The 24,503-nt window shown below is 34.6% G+C and overlaps 1 protein-coding gene across 3 annotated transcripts in view; it reads right to left on the bottom strand.

Annotated features, from left to right (window-relative positions):
* The window catches only part of LOC145985429 (uncharacterized), a 232,749-nt gene that overhangs the window by 27,835 nt on the left and 180,411 nt on the right, over positions 1-24,503 (bottom strand). For all 3 annotated transcript variants that reach the window (XM_083119452.1, XM_083119451.1, XM_083119453.1), the window contains exons 3-13: positions 19,070-19,213; positions 18,113-18,281; positions 16,971-17,084; positions 16,299-16,547; positions 15,322-15,441; positions 12,230-12,366; positions 11,179-11,398; positions 9,992-10,069; positions 9,337-9,441; positions 4,740-4,869; positions 3,038-3,168 (exon numbers count right to left, since the gene is read on the bottom strand). In XM_083119452.1, coding sequence (XP_082975578.1) covers positions 3,038-3,168; positions 4,740-4,869; positions 9,337-9,441; positions 9,992-10,069; positions 11,179-11,398; positions 12,230-12,366; positions 15,322-15,441; positions 16,299-16,547; positions 16,971-17,084; positions 18,113-18,281; positions 19,070-19,213 — 1,597 coding nt within the window. The remainder of the gene's footprint in view (positions 1-3,037; positions 3,169-4,739; positions 4,870-9,336; positions 9,442-9,991; positions 10,070-11,178; positions 11,399-12,229; positions 12,367-15,321; positions 15,442-16,298; positions 16,548-16,970; positions 17,085-18,112; positions 18,282-19,069; positions 19,214-24,503) is intronic.

Genomic DNA, 24,503 nt, shown 5'->3' with positions numbered 1-24,503 from the left:
GTAATGTGCAAAGAATACTTGTTTGTAACAAAGAAAACGAAGGTACGTGTAGTATGAATCGGCAAAAACATTGAGAATTGGAGAATTGCACATGATGAAAACTTTTCAGTCGATATTTGTGAAGGTATAATAAATTACCTGATCACATGAAAACAATGGAATCAACTACCCAATTTAACAGGGAATTAACAAATTCTTATTACGACATTGTTTTTATGCAATAAATGAATTTCTAAATTTGTAAATATTGAATTACATAAATTGTCAACAAAGAGGGTTTGGTTGTACAGAAAATGGAATTATACTATTTATGTTATCATGTACGAAGTATTCACTACATGCTATTTTTGTGCCTAAATGATCATTAATCGGTTCTGTATATATATTGCATTCTTCCATGTTGTATAAGTTACATATTTACTTTTACATCTTATTTTTACACTAAAAACTAAAAAATTTTCTTCGCTTATTATTGTGCTTGCCTTAGATATTGTATGTAATTTCACTCCAATAGTGTATTCTTCCTTTATTTGGATTTGCTTCATGTAGAAGTTCTTCAAATCATTGCTGTAATTCTTGTCTATAATTGTATTAATATTTTATTAGTGTATTTGGATTTCCTTCATGTAGTAGTTCTTAAAATCATTACTGTAATCCTTGTCTAAAATTGTTTTAATATTGTATTACTGTATGTATTGTTAAATGACGATTTCCATATCTATGGACACGGGTCAACGGAAATAAAGAATATGAATATCTTTGCATTGAACTCGAGTGGGAAAATGGATAAAATTAGTATGTCGTCTCGTCTCCTCCTCTCCTCTCTTCTCCAAACTCCTCTTCTCTGATCTTGTTTTCCTCCTCGTATCTCTTTTTGCTCCATTTTCCTCATCTCTGATAGAATCTTTTTCCTTTCTCCTCATTACTTCTCCTATCCACTTCTGTCCTCTGTTTTCTTTCCCCCTTTACTTTTCCTCTTCCCCTTTTTCTGTTCTCCTCTCTTTTGTCCCCTTCAGTTTCCTCTCTCCTCTTTTCTTTGTGTACAATCATCAGCAAATGAAGTACTAGAAAATCGATTTTCTTTCTTTCAGAAAGTATTTCTCATTTGCAACAAATGTAATACTGATATAATCTTTAGATGTATTTCTTTTGCGTATTTCATATATACTATATATTATACATGTGGCAACCCTGAAATTGAGCCTAACTCTACACCCAACCCACCAACGCCTTGGGTAAATTGGGTTGCCTAGTTTAAAATGTTGTTGTCCTAAAACTTTTGAGAGACACTGTACACATGGCCTAGGTAAAAAGAAATTTTAAGAAAAGTGTATTACACAGGCCACGTGCATAATAATTATACACACCATGAAAATAGCTCTGGCCTCCCATGAGAAAATGCAAAACTCTGCCTGGCAGTTAAAGTGTTAAAATATGGAAGTGTGTAAAAATGTCAACTTTGATATATTGATACCAATAATTTCACTGTAACTATTGGGACAAGCTTCTATGACAAAAAAATAAATGTTTAGAAACAAGGAAGAGTCAGAAAAAAAACAATAAAAGGGGCAATAACATTACAAGATTATCCTGATTGTGCTTCAACTCGCTACAGCAAAGGTTATTAGAATAATAAGTATGGTCAATTGCATGGTGTATTCTGACAATTCAATCTGGTGTAGAGTGGACTTATTCGTGAAAAAAAATGAAAATCTGTGTAGTGATGATGTCCTATGCAGATATGAAAAATTACATAACTAAACACCTAGACATGCATTTTAGGTCCACATTATAGTATGTGCTCAACCAAGGAATGCATTTCATTTCTGCTGCTTAGTGCCCATGCAGGGTTGATCATAGCCCTGTTAGTTTGTAATTGTTTTCATAAGGTAAGGTAAGTTAAAGTTCTCCATATTCTAGATCTCAGCTATTTTTTTGAGGTGATTTGGTCAGCAATATGCTCCTGCTGGCTTTCTTCACAAGCCTGGTTGCCCCCCAGGTACCCATTTTTTTTTTAAAGCTGGGTGAACCCCAAAACTGCTTTATGTATGGCAATCAGATGCCCTACTGACTAGACTGCATTTATAAGTTAGTCAATAAATATTGCTTAATATTCGTAAGTGTCAATGTTAATGCTAAGAGTTTTGATTTTGTATTGTAGTCAAAAGTACACTCTTTAAATCCCTTTCCACATCAGTAACTGTAAAACACCTCATATGGGACTGATTGATTGGAATTAAAATTTTTGGGTGCGTCTCCACGTATGGCCATTTTGCAGCATTCGGTGTATGCGGGGAAGACCCCCTTCTCTAAAACCCTTACCTCAAAATTAAAGGAAAAGGGGTGTAAAAAGCTCCTTGGGAAAGGTTAAAAATGCAGGTTGTAAATGGACAAACACAACACATTAAAAAAGGTAAGGATAATTTAAAAGCTACCTCAAAAACAGTGGAAAAGCTAAAAAAACATTGGCTAAAACACTCTCATCATCTTCCAACATAGAGGGCAAATCGTTGGGAAGGTTAAAACCCAGTCTGAGGTAATTAAAAACGTCAAATTCAAGAAGAATGTGCCGAACATTTAAAATAACTCTGCAAGTACAGCTCAATGGAGGGTCCAAGTTTTGCAGCAAATGGCAATGTGTGAGAAGGCTGTGTCCAATGCAGAGTCACGTTAAAATGGCTTCTTCTCGGTGGGAGGGACAGAACAAGGAACGCCAAGCACCAGTGATGGGCTTGATAGCTCGGAGCTTGTTCCCCCTTATCTCATCCCACTCATATGGGCAATTACTTTTAGTATTTCTTCCATAACAATGATGGCTAAACTTTGTTTCATATGTTTGAATTACAGGATATTTTAGTTACAGATTGGATTTGATCTCTCTCATGGTCATCTTATGCATGTCATTTGACTCATAACATGCAGTGTGGCTGCAGTTACATCTAACATACTAACCAATAAAACATGTGGAAGTGAAGAAACAAGTGCACATCTGTTTGATGTACACTCCAATTCTTAATTCTAATGAAAATGTACTTACATAACAGCCATCAGGAATAGGATGATATGGTGGAGGTATTGAAAAGTTAACGAGGTGCTCATGGATCTTGTCTTTCAATCCATAGCTCCATTTGTCGGCTTGAACTTTATGCTGTGAGTGATACGGAGGAGCTGCAAAATAAAAGGACACATTTATTACTAAATGTACATAACCAAAAACTTTTGGGAGCAAAGATGCTAATAAAAGCATTGATAATATAGAACTTTTGGCATTAACCACTGTCACACTGCAAAACATGTGAATATATTACACAAAGTTTAGATACAATGTGTTCAGAAGATAAACTTATCAGCACCGATACACAAAGAAAATAGTAGGGATATGAATTTTTGGCCGATACCGATATAGTTCTGATACAAAATTTACCAATACTGATAACCAATATTCTACCGATCTGATATAAAATTCCAAATTGTTCATTGATATCTTAATAAATGTATGTTACCAGATGAACCAAGCTTGTGCAATGCAAAAGAAGCTTCATACTTACATATTTCCTTTTAAAAAAAAAGTGCGGAAAGGAGATTATATATTTATATCCATAAAAATTATAAAAAAATGGCAGAGTATTGCAGTAAATTGTAATACATTTACAAATATATCGGATCGGTAAAATACCGATAGAGCACCAATTAATCTGTCACATCCCTAGAAAATAGTATGACAAGATGTTTATCAACAGATAATTTAATATAATGATACATACATACATCCTTTAACCAGAGTTCAAACCTGGGACCTTGGTCTTCATAGTGCAATATGCTTACCACTCCATCATGAAGGCAGGTTAACACCACAATATCTATCAATGTGTGTGTGTAGATAAATAGATATAGATATTTAAATTTCTCCAGTACTGATACTTTGATATTTTGAAATATTGACTTTTCAGTACTGGAATATTTATTTTCAATATAATTTGTAGCAACTCAACCACATACTATATCAACAAGAGCAGTATTAGGTAGTTTTATTAAAGTGTATGTCTATTCACGGATTGTTCCTACCACTAATGGAAGCAGGATGCATACACATGCAAATAAATATTTTTATATTGTTGGACTATCAAGAAAACTGACAAGACAATTACACAAAATGTCTGATTACCCCTTGTAATTTGAATTTTTAGATGCTTTCACAAGGTGAGAAGTACATCCTACTACCATGTATTGTCCACAATGATGCAAAATTTATGTAAAAAAAAATTAAACTTGAAATTTACACTTTATTTGCCAACACAATACTTTCCTGAGTCAAGATTACCCTGGTTATTAAAAATCCTGCAACACGTGATAACCAGATTTTCTGTAATTACTGTCCAGTTTCAAAATCAGATTTGAAATTTTATTCACCACAAAAACACAAACATATTTTATATACTGAAATCAAATATGCAATTCAGACTGCTCTTGCAACCAAAATTTTGATAATTTTTTATTTACCTCAAATATGTAGTCATAATTCATGTATCATTTGAAAATGAATCAATCAAATGTAACATGTCACAACATAGTGATCTGAAGTGCTGCGAAGCCTGTATCTGGATAGTTTTGTGACATGTATCCATGTTGCCTGGGACTTTGGCAGATAAGAAAATACTATGGTTATGTTATCACAGTTTACCTCTCCACAATCAAGAGTGATATTCTAAATAATATAGACATTACACAGCTGTACATACCGACATCTTCTGTCCAGGGATCCCTGTCCTGCTCTACAATCAATTCCTTCCCAGTGAGCAAACGATAATATCCTTGAAGGACGAGAACTAATTCATCAGCATCTCTATCCTCTAAACTTAGCACCAATTCCTGATGGAAAAATTAAATGTTATACAAAATTTAGTGCTGTAATAACTATCATGTAAAGACTAAAAGATATACAGTGGAACCATAATTTTACATTCCCTGGTTTTACATTTTGACACATTTTAAATTTTTTGAGCTTGGTTCCCTGAAAAACTACTACTACAGTGTACTTTGGTTTCGTCCCGCAATATTACAAGATAACACGTTTGATCTCTAGTGCTGTCATGTCATCATCTACCATTTGGAAGCAGTTTAAATGCACCACCATTGTGTAACGTTGATATGGTAGCACCAAAGATATGGACGGGATTCATGGTCATTGTGCACCCGATGGAGGCACATGGCACAGTGGTTCAAATTCAACTTTAAACTGTAGGTCCAGTCCTGATTAGCCTTCCTGTACATAAAGTGGACTTAAAATAACAAATCAATCAATGATCATTGTGCCAGTACATAATTCACATTGGAGTCATTCCATGCCAAATCAACACAGATATGTGCAATTTTTAACCTGACCATCTTCGATTTTCATGAAATTTGGGGAGTTGAAACTATGCATAGAACTTAGTAACTATGAAAATTTTTAGTCTCGTGCATCTTGTAATTGTTAAATTATTCAAGGTCAAAGTTAGCATAAATTGCCTTTTTTGAGCCCGCTTAGCTATACTAAATGTGCTGTAACTCAGCCCCTATTTCACCTAGGAAGCTCAAATAAAGCTTATTGTACAGGGAATTGAATAAACTTTCCAGTGATATATAACAAGCCTACCTTTGGATAGAAATATAATTTTGTCACGTGACCTTGACTTTTGACCTTGAATATCTCAAAACATGTCATCACCAAAAATCGTGAAAAAAAAATATTTGGTCCCTCATACCATACCCTAAAACATACCAAAAAATCATTCTGGGACTGCAATGGGATCAGAAGATACAAAATAATATGTGTAACTATGTGACTGATAAGCCCCATTACATGAACTATGAAGAGTCAAATGTCCCTTAACACTCCCTACAAAATGTGAAGGAGTTATCCTGGGTATAATTGGTCATGAAATAAATAGGTTAGGCACAGGGAGATTTCTAGCCGTGTGTGTCAAGCGCAGGTCTGGCATATTGTTGACCGCCATATTGAATTCAACACAAAAATTTCAAAGGAAAGGGGGTGATGTGATATATCAAATGAGGCTAGAATTTCACGAGAAATGAAGTGACGAAGGATTTTCCAACATATATTTAACCAGCAAAAATTTATTACTGCATGCTTGTAACCATTTTCTCTTTTTCGAGGTGTTAAAATCGAAGCATTGGAATGCTCCTAACGTGTTAGGAACTCATCGAGATCACGCTGACATCTTGGGAGAGAAAGAAGTATACTCACCATTGCATATGATTTTAATCAGCGACATTCACCAAATAGTTGAATAGTGAAGAATATTGGGAAAAGTATCTCAAACAATTACGTGACACTTCCTTTGGAATGAAAAATTCTTCAGTGATGAGGCAAATTTTTATGTTCACGGTGAAGTTAATAAAAATAATATGCAATACCTGTGATTTGCTCAGTCGAATGGTTGTTGCTGGTAATCTAATTATGTGGTATAATGTATGGCGAACGGAAATGGTTGGTCCATATTCAACAACGGAACCTTAAATGGTGAGGGCTTCTTGGATTTGTTAAGTGAACAGGTTTTTCACCCTTGCTTACGGGATATGGCACTTTTCGAGAGTTTTGAAACAGGACAGAGTGTGACCACAGTATGTGGACATTTTCGCAATTTGGTCATGGTAATTTTCTAGAGTCGTTTTCACGTTCAGAAGACACAACGGCGCTTATGGAGAAACTGCACAGTGTTGCCAATACAGCGCTAGCTCATGTCGCCGGGAAATGATGACCTTCCTTCACAATGAAAGTGTTACATATTTTGTATATATAATGATAATTATATGTAATTATTAATATTATACTGTGAACGTTACAGTTACCCTTTTTACTATGATCCATTGCGATCACTACACACGCGAGTGTAATGCACGAATAGGACACTTCAGAAATCCCTTAAAAAAGTAAAAATCACTGAGCGCTCACACAACTGAAAACACTTTTTCGGGAGAGGGAAAAAAGTCTAAAGAGACCAAAGCAGATCTCTCACTCAAGTAAGGGAAACATGGCACATGGGTTAGATTCAAGTTGCAACCCAAACAAACAAATGAGTTATGGCCCACGTGAACTGATAAGACGTGAATGACTCAAGCAAGGCATGTCATATTTCTATCTTGAAGCCCCATATTTTGTCACGTGTTCGAAAGCCTTTCAAAGGTTAATATGGTGTCTATGAATTTATGTGTACGTTGGAAACTGAAAGGTGATCTTCATTTCAGTATTAATGTCGACATTAATGTAAACGAAAACAACGTGTATTTGCGACAGCACTAATGTTGCTCACAACAGCAGCATTGGAAATAATTGTCAATTATTAAATTTAAGTAATTTCAATTCTATTATAACATGTTAACTGCATGAAGTTCATATTTTTACTGAATGGAAATAAAATAACAACTCGAAAACTTGGTGGTGATTAGCCGGAATGCTGCGGTGAGTCAGCTCAAGATGGCCAGACAACGTCTCCTTACTTCGCGCGCGGTTCGGGTTAAAAAGAAACTCCAAATGCATGGAAGTAATATTTCTGGGAACCTTTGAGTGGTTATAAAAAATAATTTCATTATTTTCTCCACAACTTTGTCGCTGGAAGTTTTTACTTGGAATTACAGAACAAAAAATGGCCAGCGACGACATTTTCTACTGCACGAATATAAAAAATCTCCACATACTTTATTTGAATATTTTTTAATGCAAATATGCTTTAAAGTATTGATAAATTCTGAGTACCACCGTCACCTAGGACAATTAAAAAACAGTGTCAATTTTTTTCATAATGAAAGCTTCAATTTTACGGCATGTTTCAACGTTAGGAATGAAAACAATGTAAAAATTGTGTTTTCACAGAAAATTTGCGTTTTTAATTTATCTAAAATTATGTAAGCAAGTTACCAGTTTTTTGTGTTCACCATCGTATTCTCTACAAAATTTGCTGCAAAACTGCAGGTACCGATTTTACTTAAGCTAAATTTGTAAATCCAGAAATTTCACAACAGCGCGCTCGTATTTCCCATAAGAAAAGCATTGCCCATAAGAGCCCATTGTGTCTTCTGAACGTGAAAACGACTCGCACACGGGGATCTATTAAAAGACCTGCACATTCCCCAGATCTAACATCTTAGGAGGACTTTTACCTTCAGAAACATTTGAAGAGAATGGTGCATGCACTAAAAGTACCTGATATTGACCATCTGAGAGAAGGCATAGTTGCTGCTTGCGATGTTGTTGCACATGCTACATTACCAAATGTTCTATGCGAGTGTGAGAGACGTCAACGAGTGTGCTCACAGGAACATTGACAACATTATAATGTGCATATATCGTAAGTGAAAGATATGTGGATAACTTTTTGCTGGCGTAAAATACGTTGGAAAATCCTTCGTCACTTCATTTCTCGTGAAATTCTAGCCTCATTTGATATATCACATCACCCCCTTTCCTTTGAAATTTTTGCGTTGAATTCAATATGGCGATCAACAATATGCCGGACCTGCGCTTGACACACACGGCTAGAAATCTCCCTGTGCCTAACCTATTTATTTCATGACCAATTATACCCAGGATAACTCCTTCACATTTTGTAGGGAGTGTTAAGGGACATTTGACTCTTCATAGTTCATGTAATGGGGCTTTTATCAGTCACATAGTTACACATATTATTTTGTATCTTCTGATCCCATTGCAGTCCCAGAATGATTTTTTGGTATGTTTTAGGGTATGGTATGAGGGACCAAATATTTTTTTTCACGATTTTTGGTGATGACATGTTTTGAGATATTCAAGGTCAAAAGTCAAGGTCACGTGACAAAATTATATTTTTATCCAAAGGTAGGCTTGTTATATATCACTGGAAAGTTTATTCAATTCCCTGTACAATAAGCTTTATTTGAGCTTCCTAGGTGAAATAGGGGCGGAATTACAGCACATTTAGTATAGCTAAGCGGGCTCAAAAAAGGCAATTTATGCTAACTTTGACCTTGAATAATTTAACAATTACAAGACGCACGAAACTAAAAATTTTTATATTTACTAAGTTCCATGCATAGTTTCAATTCCCCAAATTTCATGAAAATCGGAGATGGTCAGGTCAAAGGCTGTGTTGATTTCGCATGGAATGACTCATTGCAAATTTATTCATTTAAGCACAGTTTAAAAATGTTGACAGTCCTTAACAATGTAGACACAGTATGCGTGTGATAAATGAGCAGAGTTCTAAAATTTCACCTCGCATGCTTTTCAACTAGAATTTGCACATGAACCAACAGATACCAGTTGGTAGTTAAATCAAGATTTTTGCTGGACGAACTTACGTTTTCATCTGTAGAAGTGAAATTAATATGGACTTGTCTAGATAGCTCGTCTTCCTTTGTCACTGTCACTTGGGCCATCTGCTCTACGTCTGCTAACGTCACAGGCTGAAAAGAACAGAAAAATGTGATAAGTGAAAGCTCAGTTTCATGATGTTAAATTTAATATGATAACACCAGGCAATGAAATTAACGTTCAGTACAGCATTTTTTTACATCTGTGATTTTAAAAAGATTCCACTTCTTGTGTTAACAACCACAGTATGAAAATGTAGCAGTTATATAAGACCTGATTATGTAATATTAGTTACTATATAAAAAAAACCACTCCATGCCTGTGCAGAGAAATTAGTATTCTGTTATAATGATTTTCGTTAACTTCACTTTAGCTGGCCTGTAGATCACTGTAGTTATTCATGGGAATGAATGGATTGTAGTTTCACTTTAAAAGGAGGAGATTGCCATTTTATTTATTTAAAATCAACCCAATCTTCATATGACACTCACATTTTTAGATCTTACTTACTCTAGGACATTTATTATGTAAAATTATTAGTCAGAAACTATGCCATTGTATTACTGAGTTTTTACACATTTATCAAGCTATATCAACATGAAATGAGAAAATTCAAGACACACAAAATTAATTTGTACTTACTGTGCTATTTCTAATTCCAGCTATTTGACTGATTCCAAACTTTGGGCTGATTAGAATGACAGTTTCCATATTAGAATCCTGAGAAGAAAGAAAATTCAAATAAACAACTTTCTATCTCATTGTAAATTGAACTACTAAAGAAAATAGAGGGTGAGGATACCTAATATATAGCATGTAATTTTTTAAACAAATATTAATGAAATTGACTGGAAATTAATTTCAATAGTTTTGTTTACTCTGTATTTATGCAACCATTGTACAATAGGTACACACAAAAGAAGGTTGCAGCTTTGGGACAGAAAACACAATTACCATTGCTATCATTGTTTGCCTATAGCAAAGTTTGGCTAACAAATCAGTTTCTACTAAGAAACACACAATCATAGCAAAAACAAGTAAGGAAACAAAGCTTCAAAAAAAGACCACTGAAATACTATTGCAGAACTTAAAATTACATTTTATTATTAATAATATTTTATAAAAATCTTACAACTACTTTTCTTTTCCTACTAGCTCTGCACTTGGAAAAATTGTCCATATGTGTCTTTCCCATTTCACTGATTTAGACAATAAAAAGAGTCGGACATTTTCAGATATTCAGAATGAAAAATATAGTGGAACCCCAATTTTACATTCCTATGCATTATACATTCAACCTTGATGGTCCTAACATAGCAAAATATTATAAAATATTCCTCGATTTTACATTTCCTCACATTTTAAGTTTTATCAGCTTGGTTCCCTGAAAAACATAAAATCGAGGTTCCACTGTAGCAACTCTCTGAAGTGACATTTCTCTCCAGGTTTGTGCAGCAGGAGAATTGATATTCAGAAAGCAGTCCAACTTGAGGAGTAGATAGAATAAAGTTTATTAATTCCCTTGTTGCATACAACTATGAATCTCTACATATTATCCTGAGATGGCAAAAGTGACAAACCAACATTCCAGCCTGACAAACAAACATTTGCTTGAAACTTATTCTTACACATCTATACAGAAAATTGTCATCTACATATAACAGCTGTGTTTTCTGTTACATCATGAGCATAGTAATGTTTCTAACATCTCTCACTCAAAGCTCTCCATTTCCAAATGAAGTGTAGCTATACCAAGCACACTGTACTTATTTGGAGGTTACAAAGTTTTCTATCTGCATATCTGTTTAAAGTAACCACTAGAAGCTTACCCTGAGATTTGTTGAGAAACACTTTGCTCCATAGCTAGGAAGTTCGCCAATGATGTGGAGGTAATGAAGTTTGGCTTGAAGACTGGTGAGGTTTTTCTGTCCAGGTCCAGACATGTTTTGGTTTAATTTTAAGAAATGACTTATAAGCTTCCGCAGTTCTTTCCTCTTCATAGTATCAATCAGAGAAACAGGTACAAATCGCTCCAATCCAAACTCACGCCTGTGATAAGGATAAAAGCACATACATAAACATAAACATAAAAATAACGGTGCATGCAAAAGAGGCAAATACTTTTACATTTTCTGTCATGGTGTAAAAAAATTCAATTTTCACGTAACTCCTGAATTTCTACTCTTTCTACAGACAAAATGTTTATGCAACTGACCTACATTCATTAAATATAACTCTTGAATAACTTGTCCTCAAATTCCTACAATTCTGCTACCAAAATTAGGCTCTCTACACTTTCTTCACCAGGATGAATTAAGAAAGGTTTGCAACAAAGCGATATCAAATAGCCATATCGATGCATCAACCAAACCCACGAATGTGCAAATTTTTACTTTTTCGCTTATCACAGTTTCTGACTACTTTTTGTTGATAGGTTCAAATGTAAAACCTGTTTTTTTCCAGGACTTTGAATATTCAAAATGCTTTTATCTCAAAAGTAAGATTTAGCACATTTGGAATTGGAGACAAAATATTGATTTGGGCTGGTTTGTATTTGAACATTACTATTTATTATATGTAGTGTTCTCAAAACATATAATTTCCTTTCAAATTTTCAATTTGTTGTTTTATGCATTGTCACATCTATCTAACATGCATAAGCTGATAAAGTGAAAGTAGTTTACCTTCTCTAAGTAACTGCACAACTCAGGCAATGGGAAAATAAAATGATGTCCTGAGTTTTTTGGTATTTGGAGTTGGAATTTAAAACCTGCATTTGATTACGCCATGTTAGTGCTTTGTACCACAGGCAACAAAAAAATATCAGAAATATACAACATGTTATTGTTTAAGAAGTATATTATCTTTTAGTTTACTTACTCAATTGCTTTCACAGTGAGCTTCCCTGTCATGTTATTAGAAAGTGCATGCTGCTGAATGTGGAGTGCAGCAAGTCGTAATGCTATGTCATATTTCAACTCAGGAGCAAAACGTTCTTGCACTACATCGTTACAACACTAAAAAGAAATCAAAGAAACCAATTAACATTTCACTCTAAATCATAAACAGCATGTTATAAATGTATACATTAATAATTCAAAGTGTAATCTTCCAATGTAAGACATACCATCTCATAAAAAATCATATTAGCTGCTTTGTACCCAAGATTCTAAGTTCACAATTCAACAAATTTTACTCATGCAATTAGCAGGTGTGAAATTTACCTCATATCTCCTGAAAACACTTCACTGATGATTTACTTACTACTGCACATTATTGATGTGTTCCAAAATTAGTACAAAATTATCATCATTTGCCATTCCAAGAAATTGCTCATGAAGAACGTGAATTTTGTTATGATGTTCAAAATATCTCAATCTAAGATCTTAATCAAGGGCATGACATCATGCTGTGAAATACAGCACTGTTAACCCTTATCCGGGCATGCTATTTTTGTAACATGTCCGGGCAAGCAGTGTCTGGGACACTGCATTGTTTTAACCCTTAGTTCGCCGCCGTAACACATATGTTACAAAAAAAGTATGTCCCTTGTAGCCGCTGTAACACATATGTTACAAACAGCTTTAGGTACAATTATCGAGGGTTTGCCACACTTATATTTGTATATTGAGGTTGAAACACTGACAGTTCGTTCGGGAACATGTTTTGCAATTGTGTTTCGAAAATTCCAAATCCCCCCACACCCTCCTTTCTCGGAATATGACACGTGTTCGCTCTTCAGTTGACAGACACAAGAAATGCTTGGTATTTACGATGCTGTTTTCCTCCAAGCTTCCAACGCTGTGATTTAGTACTGATAAGGCACACATTCTTCTTTGTGTTTAGACCTGGTGATCGAGCTGAAGTAGTGGCAGGGAGGGGATTGGATGAGGTTTGGCAGTGTCAGCTTTCTGTCGCCTCTATGTTAGAAATGCAATGAAGCTTGACGATAGCCAGAGGCCAAAAGCATGAGTCTAAAGCATGCGTCTATCCAGAAGTATAGACAAAAGAAAGGATTGCAAAGGCTCCCTCCCTCCTCTGTTAGGACTAACAATGGCCTCACCATAAACACTTCGTATCATATAACAGCTCATCGATTTCCCTAACGCACAAACGTTTCCTTCCGGACATATTTCCACAAAGAGCCGAGTCAAAGGGGAGAAATAGATTCACAGTAGCTACACAAGATGCAAGTGCGAATGAAAAAAGCAAAAGTTCGGGTTTTCTCCCCAAAGTAGCTGGAGAAGAGGGGGCAAACTCCAAATTTTTATGATTTTTTCATTGAAATTGGGGGGATGCAGCCCCCGCCCGTAAGCCCCCCACGGTTGGGGCATCCAAATTTTACATGGTTGCATGCACTGATGTTCTGCCTGCAAAACAAAAGTTATCTGAAGTAGATTGGTCCCATAGTGTCAGTTATAACAATTTTATGAATAATATGCAAATTGGCTAAAATTCGCCAGAGTTTTACGTTTTGCCTTATTATTGAAATTGTATTGCACCCACGAACATGAATCAAGTTTCATTATGTTGCGGAAGGTCCATTCTTTAAAAAAAAAAAAAAAGCAAAAGTTCCAGTTTTCTCCCCAAAATAGCTGGAGAAGAGGGGGCAAACTCCATATTTTTATGATTTTTTCATTGAAATTGGGGGATGCAGCCCCGCCCATAAGCCTCCCGCGGTTGGGGCATCCAAATTTTACATGGTTGCATGCACTGATGTTCTGCCTGCAAAACAAAAGTTATCCGAAGTAGATTGGTCCCATAGTGTCAGTTATAACAATTTTATGAATAATATGCAAATTGGCTAAAATTCGCTAGAGTTTTACGTTTTGTCTTATTATTCAAATTGTATTGCACCCATGAACATGAATCAAGTTTCATTCTGTTGCGGAAGGTCCATTCTTTGAAAAAAAAAAAAAAAAAAAAAGCAAAAGTACCGGTTTTCTCCCCAAAGTAGCTGGAGAAGAGGGGGCAAACTCCACATTTTTATTTTTTTTCATTGAAATTGGGGGATGCAGCCCCCGCCCGTAACCCCCCCATGGTTGGGGCATCCAAATTTTACATGGTTGCATGCACCGATGTATTGCCTGCAAAACAAAAGTTATCCGAAGTAGATTGGTCCCATAGTGCCAGAGTTATTACGATTTTTCTCCATTATGTATACGAATTCAAATTTCCCACTCAAAGCCTCGGCGACACTGGGCTTACTTTCGTCAGACCGTGCGGCGTACTAAGGGTTAAATGGATCTTGACCTTCTAATGCGTGATTTTTATGTTTCATTGCTGTGGAAACAAGCGAGTAACATGATATTTAACCTCATCATCATTGTTATGTCCATAATTCTTGTAGTCATCATCATCATCATCATCGTAATTGCATTTTTTGCAGCATAGTATATGAAATATGTTAAGCCAGAAGGTAGCGTGAGGAAATTGTTTTATTTGCTCATATTTTTTTCATTTTTTCTATTTTAGCGTTAATACTATTTTATGTGATGTTTTTATTAAATACTTTACTGTTTATTAAACATTTGTTAATACATATTCAAGTAATATTACAAATTTTGTTTATATGTTACACAAACTTCGAATTAAAATATTGCGTAAGTGAAATGGAAAATATTTTTTTGCACCTGACTTTCTTTATCAAACAAAGTCAAATATTGTGAAATGAGAAAAAGTGAGAAACAAACAAAGTCAAAAAATATCATGTTTGCAGGAAGTATCGTTTGGAGTATGTGACAAAAAATATAAGCAAAATTGTCTGATAGACACTGGTTGCCCAGTTAAGGGTTAAGCATATGACAAAAAAAAAGATCTTCCATCGGTGCTTAGGTTTTTGAGTCCAGCAATCAACATGTTCAGCCACCTGTAATGTATGTGACATTTACCATTAAGTAGAATCTATTATTCATGTGCGCTTAGAATTTGATTCTTTCATTTACAAAAATAAAATATATCTTTTTTTTTACCTGCATATACAGGTACTCAAATGCTACAATATCCTTCTGCACTAATTCATAAGCATCTTTGGGTAGAAATGTGACTCGAAACAAGCACCGTAAGTTATGAGCTCCTGGTCTTGCTGCAATCTGCAATTTAAATGGATACAATTATACAAATTATCTCAGATGTAATTTCATGTATATTATAACTGAAGGACAAGTAAAAATGACTACTAAAAGTACTTGTGAAACATACAAGAAACTTCTTCCAGTTCACATTATGCATGAAATATTGTTAAAATTACACAATTTTTGTTATAACTTTTTTGTTTATAGTAGAACTTAGATTTTACATTTTCCTGTATAATGTAAATAGCCTTCCTAGTCTCAAAAAAGTAGTATTTTGCAATACTTTCACATTTATTGTATTTATATATTTATAAGATTTTTCCCCTTGTGATTTCATCATGTCTATGAACATATTTCTTGAATTCCATTTTATATTTCTTTTTCTTGAGGCTGGATGTAAAACACAGAAAGCAATGTTAATTTCCTTCAGCAATTGGATGTTTGGATTTTTTAACACTATATGAAAATCTCAACATTTTTGTTATACTTATTTCCCCCCCAAAAGCACAAAATCTACAATTTTTATTTAATAAACTACTACACTAATTCTTCAAGTATGAAAAGTGGAAATATTTTATTTTATTTTTTGCTTTGAAGGAAGACATAAATATAAAAATATCCATTTAAAAATTTATTAAAGTACACCCAACAAATACAATTTATCCAAGTTACCACACATAAAAACACACTGTTACAGCCTCAGAATTATAATCTGAAACATGTTTTGCAAAATAGTGTCTATTTGGATTATCTTTGAAGATATTCACATCCAAATACAATATTCTATTTAACAACATCTACTATCTTTTAAATATGATTAAAAAATGAGTACAAGAAAATGAGTAGAAGCAAGCCTATGGAAGAAAATTACTTACTCTTGCTAGTGACTCCATAGGGTCAAGTAATGTTAGTTTGTTTCTTCGCAAACTTTTGACATGTTCAACAACAAGTGAAAAATGTTCCATTGCTTTAATGCAGAGCTTTTGCTGAAGAGATTCTAAGACATCTTGGACTGCTGTATTAGAATCATATTTGAATGACTTAGTTTGGCCATTTTCCAGGAAGACTTTCAGCACGTTGGGCATGAAAGGGATATAAGAGTCTCCGATTGAAAAGTCGGACGGCTACATAAAAGAAAAGGAAAAGTAAATAACCACATTTTATGTATTCCTTGCTGGAGTAACATTTTTTAAAAAAATCTTAGTGAAAAATATATCTTCAACATTTTTTATGTAGAAACTAACTATGTTTCTAGTTTTATTTGTGTTATTTGATAAATCATACATGAAAAGAATATGTTATTTTATGGTATTTTTGTGGTAAGCATATATTATTTGTTAATAGCAATATTTATTCCAAAGCATATTGCACTTTGCTTATTGAGCTATTAACGTGAATCCTTAAAGATTAATATTTTAACTGCAATAATTCTTAAACATGCGATGCATATTTGCAACACCAAAATAAATATTTCTTTAAATATCTTTTCATTTCACTAATATCTCTTTACACAAAAAATAAATAAAACAAACATTATGAGAACTTACAGGAAATAGTGGAGAGCCATTGACAACAACACCTTCTGCAAAGCGAACTCGGGATGGATTTGATTTCAACTTGGCCTTTTTTGCTGCACTTAAAATTGCAGACTTTCGAGCAGACTGTAAAAAAAATGTGATATCAGTTTTTAATAATCGCTGTCCTAGTTACAGAAGTTACAAAATCATGCTTTATCAATCATTCTATGTCATTCTTCTTAACACTTTCCCTATTAAGTTAGTATTAAACATGTTCTACTTGAGGACCAACTTAATGATGTACTAGTGTCCATAACGTATTAACACCATATAAATGCCATATAATATAAAAAATCACATTTTGCTAAAATCATAAATTATAAAAAATAACAGTAATAATAACTACTGATAAATGTAGGTCATAATTTCTTTACTTCAATCACTACATAACAGATATCAGGATAACTGCATAACACCATGAAACTTACAAAATTAGGCAAAGTATTCACACTATTTTTCAATTTTTACAGATTAAATAAATCAATGTGGATATTTTGATTTGAATAAGTTGGAAGAAACAAACAAAATTTAACATAAAAAGTAAGAAGATTGTGACTTTTATTTATATATATACATGATGTGTTTATCAATCTATTTATGTATCTGAACTGTGATATCTTTCACAACATATTGTTAACTTTTCAATTAAAACTCTTAACCAACGTGTAAGACCACTTTTCTTAGTGTATTTGTTCCGGACCTTATATTTGTGCTACATTTTCAGATTTCAGTATGTATTTATCACAAGTAACCAAAGAGTTCATGCTATGGGAATGCGAGATGCGGTAAAAGATAATATAGGTACTCACGTTTTCCATGAAGCTGGTGGCAGTGGCTACCGAAATTAATATAAAATTACTTAAAACAGCTTCGCGGAAAACGTGAGTACCTATATAACCAAAGAGGTTAATCAATACAATACCGATTTTTGTTAGAAACTTCAGAAAAAAACACTATCTGAGAACAAAGGCAGTATATCTTATGGTATAGTGGGATCACAGGCAAAAGGACCTGCCAGAACCACATGTTCTGTGCATTGAACTCATGTGTGAATGCTTTCAGCTGAAGGTTAATTTCTAGTTGGTTTCACATTAATATAGGCAGATACGTACATTGTCGAGTGGAGGCTGACAAACTGTCAGGTGAACGGTCTCCTTACAAGATCGTACCAATTGAATGACATGGTCACGTGGGGCTTTCTTCACGTCTTCGGCATTGATCTTCAGGATCTGGTCACCTGGTTGTAACTTGTCAACACTTGGACCTCCTTCAGTGACAAACCTGGAGAAGTACAAAAATTTACAATTACATTAGCTCCTGAATATACAAATTTTTCATGGATTAAGAATCAAACATTCACAATATTTTGCTTCACACCAAAATGTTGTGAGCTTAGAAAAAATGAACTTAAGAACAGCCATAATAATCAGAATATCTATGATTATGTTGTCATACATGTACGGAATGTAGTAATGAATGTGATTTCACTTCTGTCAACTACAAATATTACAATTATTGATAATTTCTGCATGAATGTTTCTGTCATGAAATGTTCTAGCACTTATTCATTCTTGCAAATGTCTACTGAGCCTAATTCTAGATACCTGCGATTGAAAACACAAAATGACCCTTCAACAATTAGCAGGTGAAAATGCAATTTCTTCCATTCCATTGCCTGCCAGTTGAAGATTAAAGAAAATATTATACACTTATTCATGTATACAGTATGCTCGTAGTGAAAATATGAAATACCACTAGCATCATTTGCAAAAGATGTAGTTTCCTTTTTCAGCATTTCTTATTACATAAAGAACACCTGCTATTGCACAAGAGCATTTGTTGTTACTAATTTGAGAAAAATACATATTTTCCGCAAGTGTGGCAAAAAAAAAAAACACTTTTGAAAATTCTTACTCCCAAGTTGATGTTCCCGACATCACTTGTTTTCCAGATCAATAAGAAACCTGCATATTTATATACGTACTGATTGATCTCAGCAGTGTTCAACATTCTTTATCAAATAAGTAAAACTGATAAAAAAATATGAATATATGTAATATTCTCCTCACCTCACAATGACCGGTTTCTCACTGCCTGCTACGAAACCAAATCCAAGTTCGGGGTGCCTCGTAAGCTCCACCTCTCTAGGTTGTGGAGGTTCCTCCGTCCAGTCTTTCCTTGGGTCTTCATAGGTTGTCGTTTTATTAAGATGGCTGCAAAATAAGGAAAACATATAAGTAAGGATAGCACAGAATTCAATGTTTACTACACTTAAGATAAATAAAGCAACAATGTTTTTGAAGTTCTAACTGTACCAACAGAAATATCTTCCACCAAGTCAAAATAATTACTAGATATAGAAAAAGTAAAACTCGACAGTATTGAAACATAGCATTTTCTCTGAATGTAGCTTTTACAGCTATGGCGTTCTTGTTGTAACTTCAATAAACATTCTTGCCTGCATGTTAACGGAAGTAGCAGCAGCATTGTTGCAAAATCAACAGCCTTTACTGGATGCTATACATCATCATCATCAATCACCATCACATCCTTAGTTCTTTATTTTTTACAACATAGCCACGTTATGAAAAAATCCCATCAGATGTCTTGTTTATAAAATATATTTTAGTTTCTGATAAGCAGACTTGAGTACAGTCACTTTTACTGTTATGTTATATCTGTATGCCAATTATTAATAATATGAGCAAAAGATATTACAGGTGAAAATTTGTTTATTTACAGTCATTAGGACACTTTCCAACTTTAACAGCTTGCGTTTTGTTTAATTTCTTTCAATCTTAAGTTTCTTTACATTGGCATTTTTGGTAATAAATCATAGGACAAAACCTTGAAGTATCATAAAATAATATCCATTCATTCAGTATAAATATGGAAATTTGTCCATGCCCCAAGTAAGGACACAGTGGCCTTATCATGGGACAGTACAGAAAACACAACTATTATTCATTAATTACCGTGCTGTGTATAAGAATAAAAACTAATAAGAATAAACAAATAAATCTTCAAATCTCTGCCCAAAAATAATATAAATTATGGGAATTTAGGACATGTTAATAATTCCATAAAAATGGCAATTTTCTCCTCACTGTACACAGCCCACATTCTCAATGCACAAATGGAGAACTGACAAATGTCAAGGCAGAATGTATCATGAAAGATTAAAACAAATGATTGCTAGATATTAGCATCAAACAAAGGCTGATGACACAGTACATGCAATTTTGTACAATTTCTACAAGTAAATTACAACACATGCATGTAAAAACCAACAAATTTAATGTTATACTTAGATATTTTGTTTGAAACAAAATATTAATTTTCTGCCTACACTGGAGGAAGATTAACATTTTCACCAGTGCATTACCTCCGTAATATCCACATGGAAGTCTGAGATGATGTAACACTTACAGTTTGATTAAATTGTGGTCATTGCAGAAGTGAACATTTATAAGGTTCACCTTTTGTTTAACATAACTATGTAAGTATCATAGCCCATGGATTTTAAGTAATCTTTCTCCAACCACATCTTTCCATTTTCTTTTCCACATACCCATTGCTCTTCTCACATCTGGCTTCACTGCACTATGACACTATCTCTGTTTCTCCAGTGAATATGCATCCAGTAGTAATTTTATAAAATAGTATATATATAATTAATTGTTTCAGTGTCTGCCACAATAATAATAATAGGCCTTATATGACCGTCAAAACCCCTCACGTTTTTTTTTTCTGGGAATGCTCTAACAATAGGATCACAGTAACATGCCTTTTGAGATCCTATATTTTCACTTGATCATTTCTTTTCCATGGTTCCCATTCCCTCTCTCGTAGGTGTTAATTTAATCTCAATCTAATAGTAAGCATGTTCCTAATTATATGCTGCAACAATCAAATATATGGAACAAAATCACTTTTATTGTGTTTTTTTTTAACATTTACATGCATCAAAGAACGAAAATATATTTGACATTGATTTTGCAGTTCATAAATCACTTGTTTGCACCTCAATCTATTATGTGTATTGACAATGCAGAAGATGCTAACTTCAGCAAATAAAGAAAAATGGCAAAACCAAAACTGCATTTTTTTTAAAAAAATGGTTATTAATACAAAAGAACATTGTATACTCTAAAATTTTCCTCTTCGTAGTAATTGAAACTGCTTTGATTTAAGAGTGAATTATGCTCAAGATGGTACATAATATAGGAGAGAAACACTCATTACTTTTAGATGATTTCTAACTATTGTACACATCTTACCTATATTTTCTATCATATTTTGCAATAGAACAGTCTTCTATTACAATGCACTGATTGATTTGTATATATGGTGTGTTTATGTATATATATTAGAAAAAATGTCTTGACAATGAAAATCTAGCACAACCAACTTGCAAGCAAATGGAACATTGTGGAGACTAATTTAACCAATTACTTACTCTCCTCTAGCTGTTTGTCATGTTTTTAGACTAACATATAATATCACATGAAGAACTATGCATGACATTAAGAACCTACACAAATAACTCTAAAAAAACTATTCCTATAAAAAGTAGTAGAAAAAACAAATAATGGCATTTTTAGCAACCTATTCAGTTCAAAATGACTGCATGATCTTCATAATCCATGAGAATTGGACATAGTGTATAGATTTAAATTGTTACAAAAACAAAATGCTACACATGACATGGAAATTTCCATAGTTATTTTGCGACATGATGTAAAAAATCTCAAAAAGGTAGACCACTCAATTTGTAATAGTTGGCTCAAGTAACACTTGTCAGAACAGTAAATGATGCTCACTTCAATAAACAACCACATTTAGAAGAACACAGAGATTATAAGTTGCCCCAAAATTCTCTGCCCAAGATGCTGAACGTACACAACTGTAAAATTCAGGGGGGTTTACAGGAGCTTTTGAATGCAGGTTGCATCCTTGGAATTTTCTTAAGACGATACATGTATATATGTGTTCGTTACATCTGCACCAACTGCATGTTAGTTAAAAATCATGAATATCTGGGGTAGTATATCCCGTCTGCCTGCTTGAATTCCTTATGCTTACAAGAACTGGCCTCAATCATGGCTGCTCGAAGCCACAATGCAACAGTTTGTGACGTAGGTGAAACACACTGATATAGAAAGGATAACGTGTTTAGGTTCGCACAAGTGAATAAATCTAATTTCCTGTTCAGTTTAGGAAGTATAAAAACAAATAATTCTCTTGTCCAAGGAAATGGCAACAAATTTATCATTCTGAATATTTTGGAACACCTGGTGTACATACACTGAGTGTTCACTGCATTGCAACCACCCGTCCAAACAACAAGGAATGGCCTAGCAGCTGCTCTGATCACATGACCACCCCGACTGAAGTATCGTGGTGAATGTATAGACACAACGCTACATGTTAGTCGAACAGCACACGTTAAAATGGGAGGTGGTCAGGATTTAATGCCATTCCAAAAGGGCACGATTGTGGGTGCCCCAGCATCAGGCGCGTCAATAACCCAGACCGAGACACTGGTCGGATGTGCACGTTCCAGTGTAGTGAAGGTGTACAGAGAGTGGCAAGAAAACGGGCCAATGACCACCAAGAGGCAGAACTGCAAATGTGTACGGAAGGTGACACTGCAGGGAGAGCTTCCAGCCAAATGGCCTGTGACAGCCGAATGCACCATCAGCATCCGGGAATTCGGGACCAATACAACAGTGGATGCACAACACCCATATCCCATGCAACTGTGCGCTGCACAATGGCATGCATGATGTTCCACAGTAGACTACCCACTTGTCACCCAGTCAGTTTTTGCTACACTACTGTGATGGGCATGTGTGCGTGTGGTGCCAACAGCACGAGGCTATGGACCCTTCCTGCATGGTGAGTGCTGTACAGGCAGGTGGTGTTGGCTGTATTCTGTGGGGTTGCTTCTGTTGGCATGGACTGGGACCATTGGTGTGCACTGACCACCCTGTGACATCCTGTGTGTATCGAGAGGTGTTAGGGGACCAATGCAACACTTCTACCCACACAGGGGCGACATTTTTCAGAACAACAATGTACGGTGCCACCGAGGTACAACTGTACTTGCTTGGCTGGAGGAACACTCCGCAGAGATGCAGCATATGAATTGGCCCCGTAACTCCCCCAATCTTAATCCCATAGAGCATCTATGGGATGTTGTGGAACAAGCTCTTCGAACCATGCATCCTGCACCAACGTCAGTTGGCTCGTTATGGGATGCCATCAGGAATATATGGTGTCAGATCCTCGTGGAGACATATCAGCACCTCGTGGAATCCATGTCATGAAGTGTCCAGGCTGTCCGCCGAGCCAAAGGTGGACCAACAAAGTATTAGGTAGGTGGTCACAATTCATTGAGCACTCAGTGTATATACATGTAAATATGTTATTTATATATGTTCCTTGAGCATTTGCAAATACAATATGATGCTTCCTAATATTTAATCCTTATCCAACAAAAACAAAAACTTGAATAGTGAATATAGGGTGCAAAACATATTACTTTTTAAAATTAAAACTTAAATGATTATTTTACATATTATTGTACATGATTGTAAATCTAGATTATTATTATTCCATTTTAATTTTCTACATAAATCTTAGGCAAATCACAAGCACTGCAACATAATCAAAACAAATATTATCATGTTCTAAAAATAAGTTAGAAATCAACATTGGCCTTAAAATTTATTTTCTTTATGTCCATAGATTTATTCAGGTATAATCAAATATTTCTACTATTTTTATTTAAGACATATGAGTCATTCCACATAAAATTTATTCATTCAGTACCGTAATAACACTGGCTACAACCTTTATTGTAGCTTGTTAAAAGGCACTTTGAATAAACCAAAACTTTACGCCTTCCAGCAAAGTTTTGTCCAAGATGTGTCTAAACCAGGACAATATTCATGAGATATGGTGGTAGATAAATACAGAGACATTTAGTATTCACTTTTCCACGAAGCTGTTTTTGGTTGTTCTATTAATTTCGGTGGTCACTGCCACCATTCTTGTTGCAACTTGTAGCACTGCAAACAACAGAAGCACATCAAAAACAGTGCAGCAACTCACAACAAAGATGGTGGCAGGGGTCAATGAAATTAATGGAACACACAAAACCCAGTTTTGTGGTAAAGTGAGCACTAAATTTTCCCGTATTTACAGGACAATATGTGATTAAATGGAACAGTCAGTTTCCCTAGTGTGTATGCACACGCACATGTTAGTACTTTGTACTGGTCACACAAAAGAATATGATCCCATGTACACTGCATAGTAACAGGTTGTCATTTCCAAGTGATACATAGTAGTGCAGAAGAAAGTTGTATGTCAGAAAATACCAGCATTAGAATCACACCATTAGTCATTAGTGCATTTAGGTATCTCAGAAGAAATGTGTTAATGAAAATTGAAGAGAATGATTGCAATTTTTGTGCATCTTCAGCAAACAGTGAT

The sequence above is a fragment of the Lepisma saccharinum genome, chromosome 3 (assembly GCF_977018435.1).
Source record: "Lepisma saccharinum chromosome 3, izLepSacc3.1, whole genome shotgun sequence".
Classification (NCBI taxonomy): Eukaryota; Metazoa; Arthropoda; class Insecta; order Zygentoma; family Lepismatidae; genus Lepisma; species Lepisma saccharinum.
Note: the sequence above shows the minus strand (reverse complement) of the source record. Positions and strands in the feature narration are given on the sequence as shown.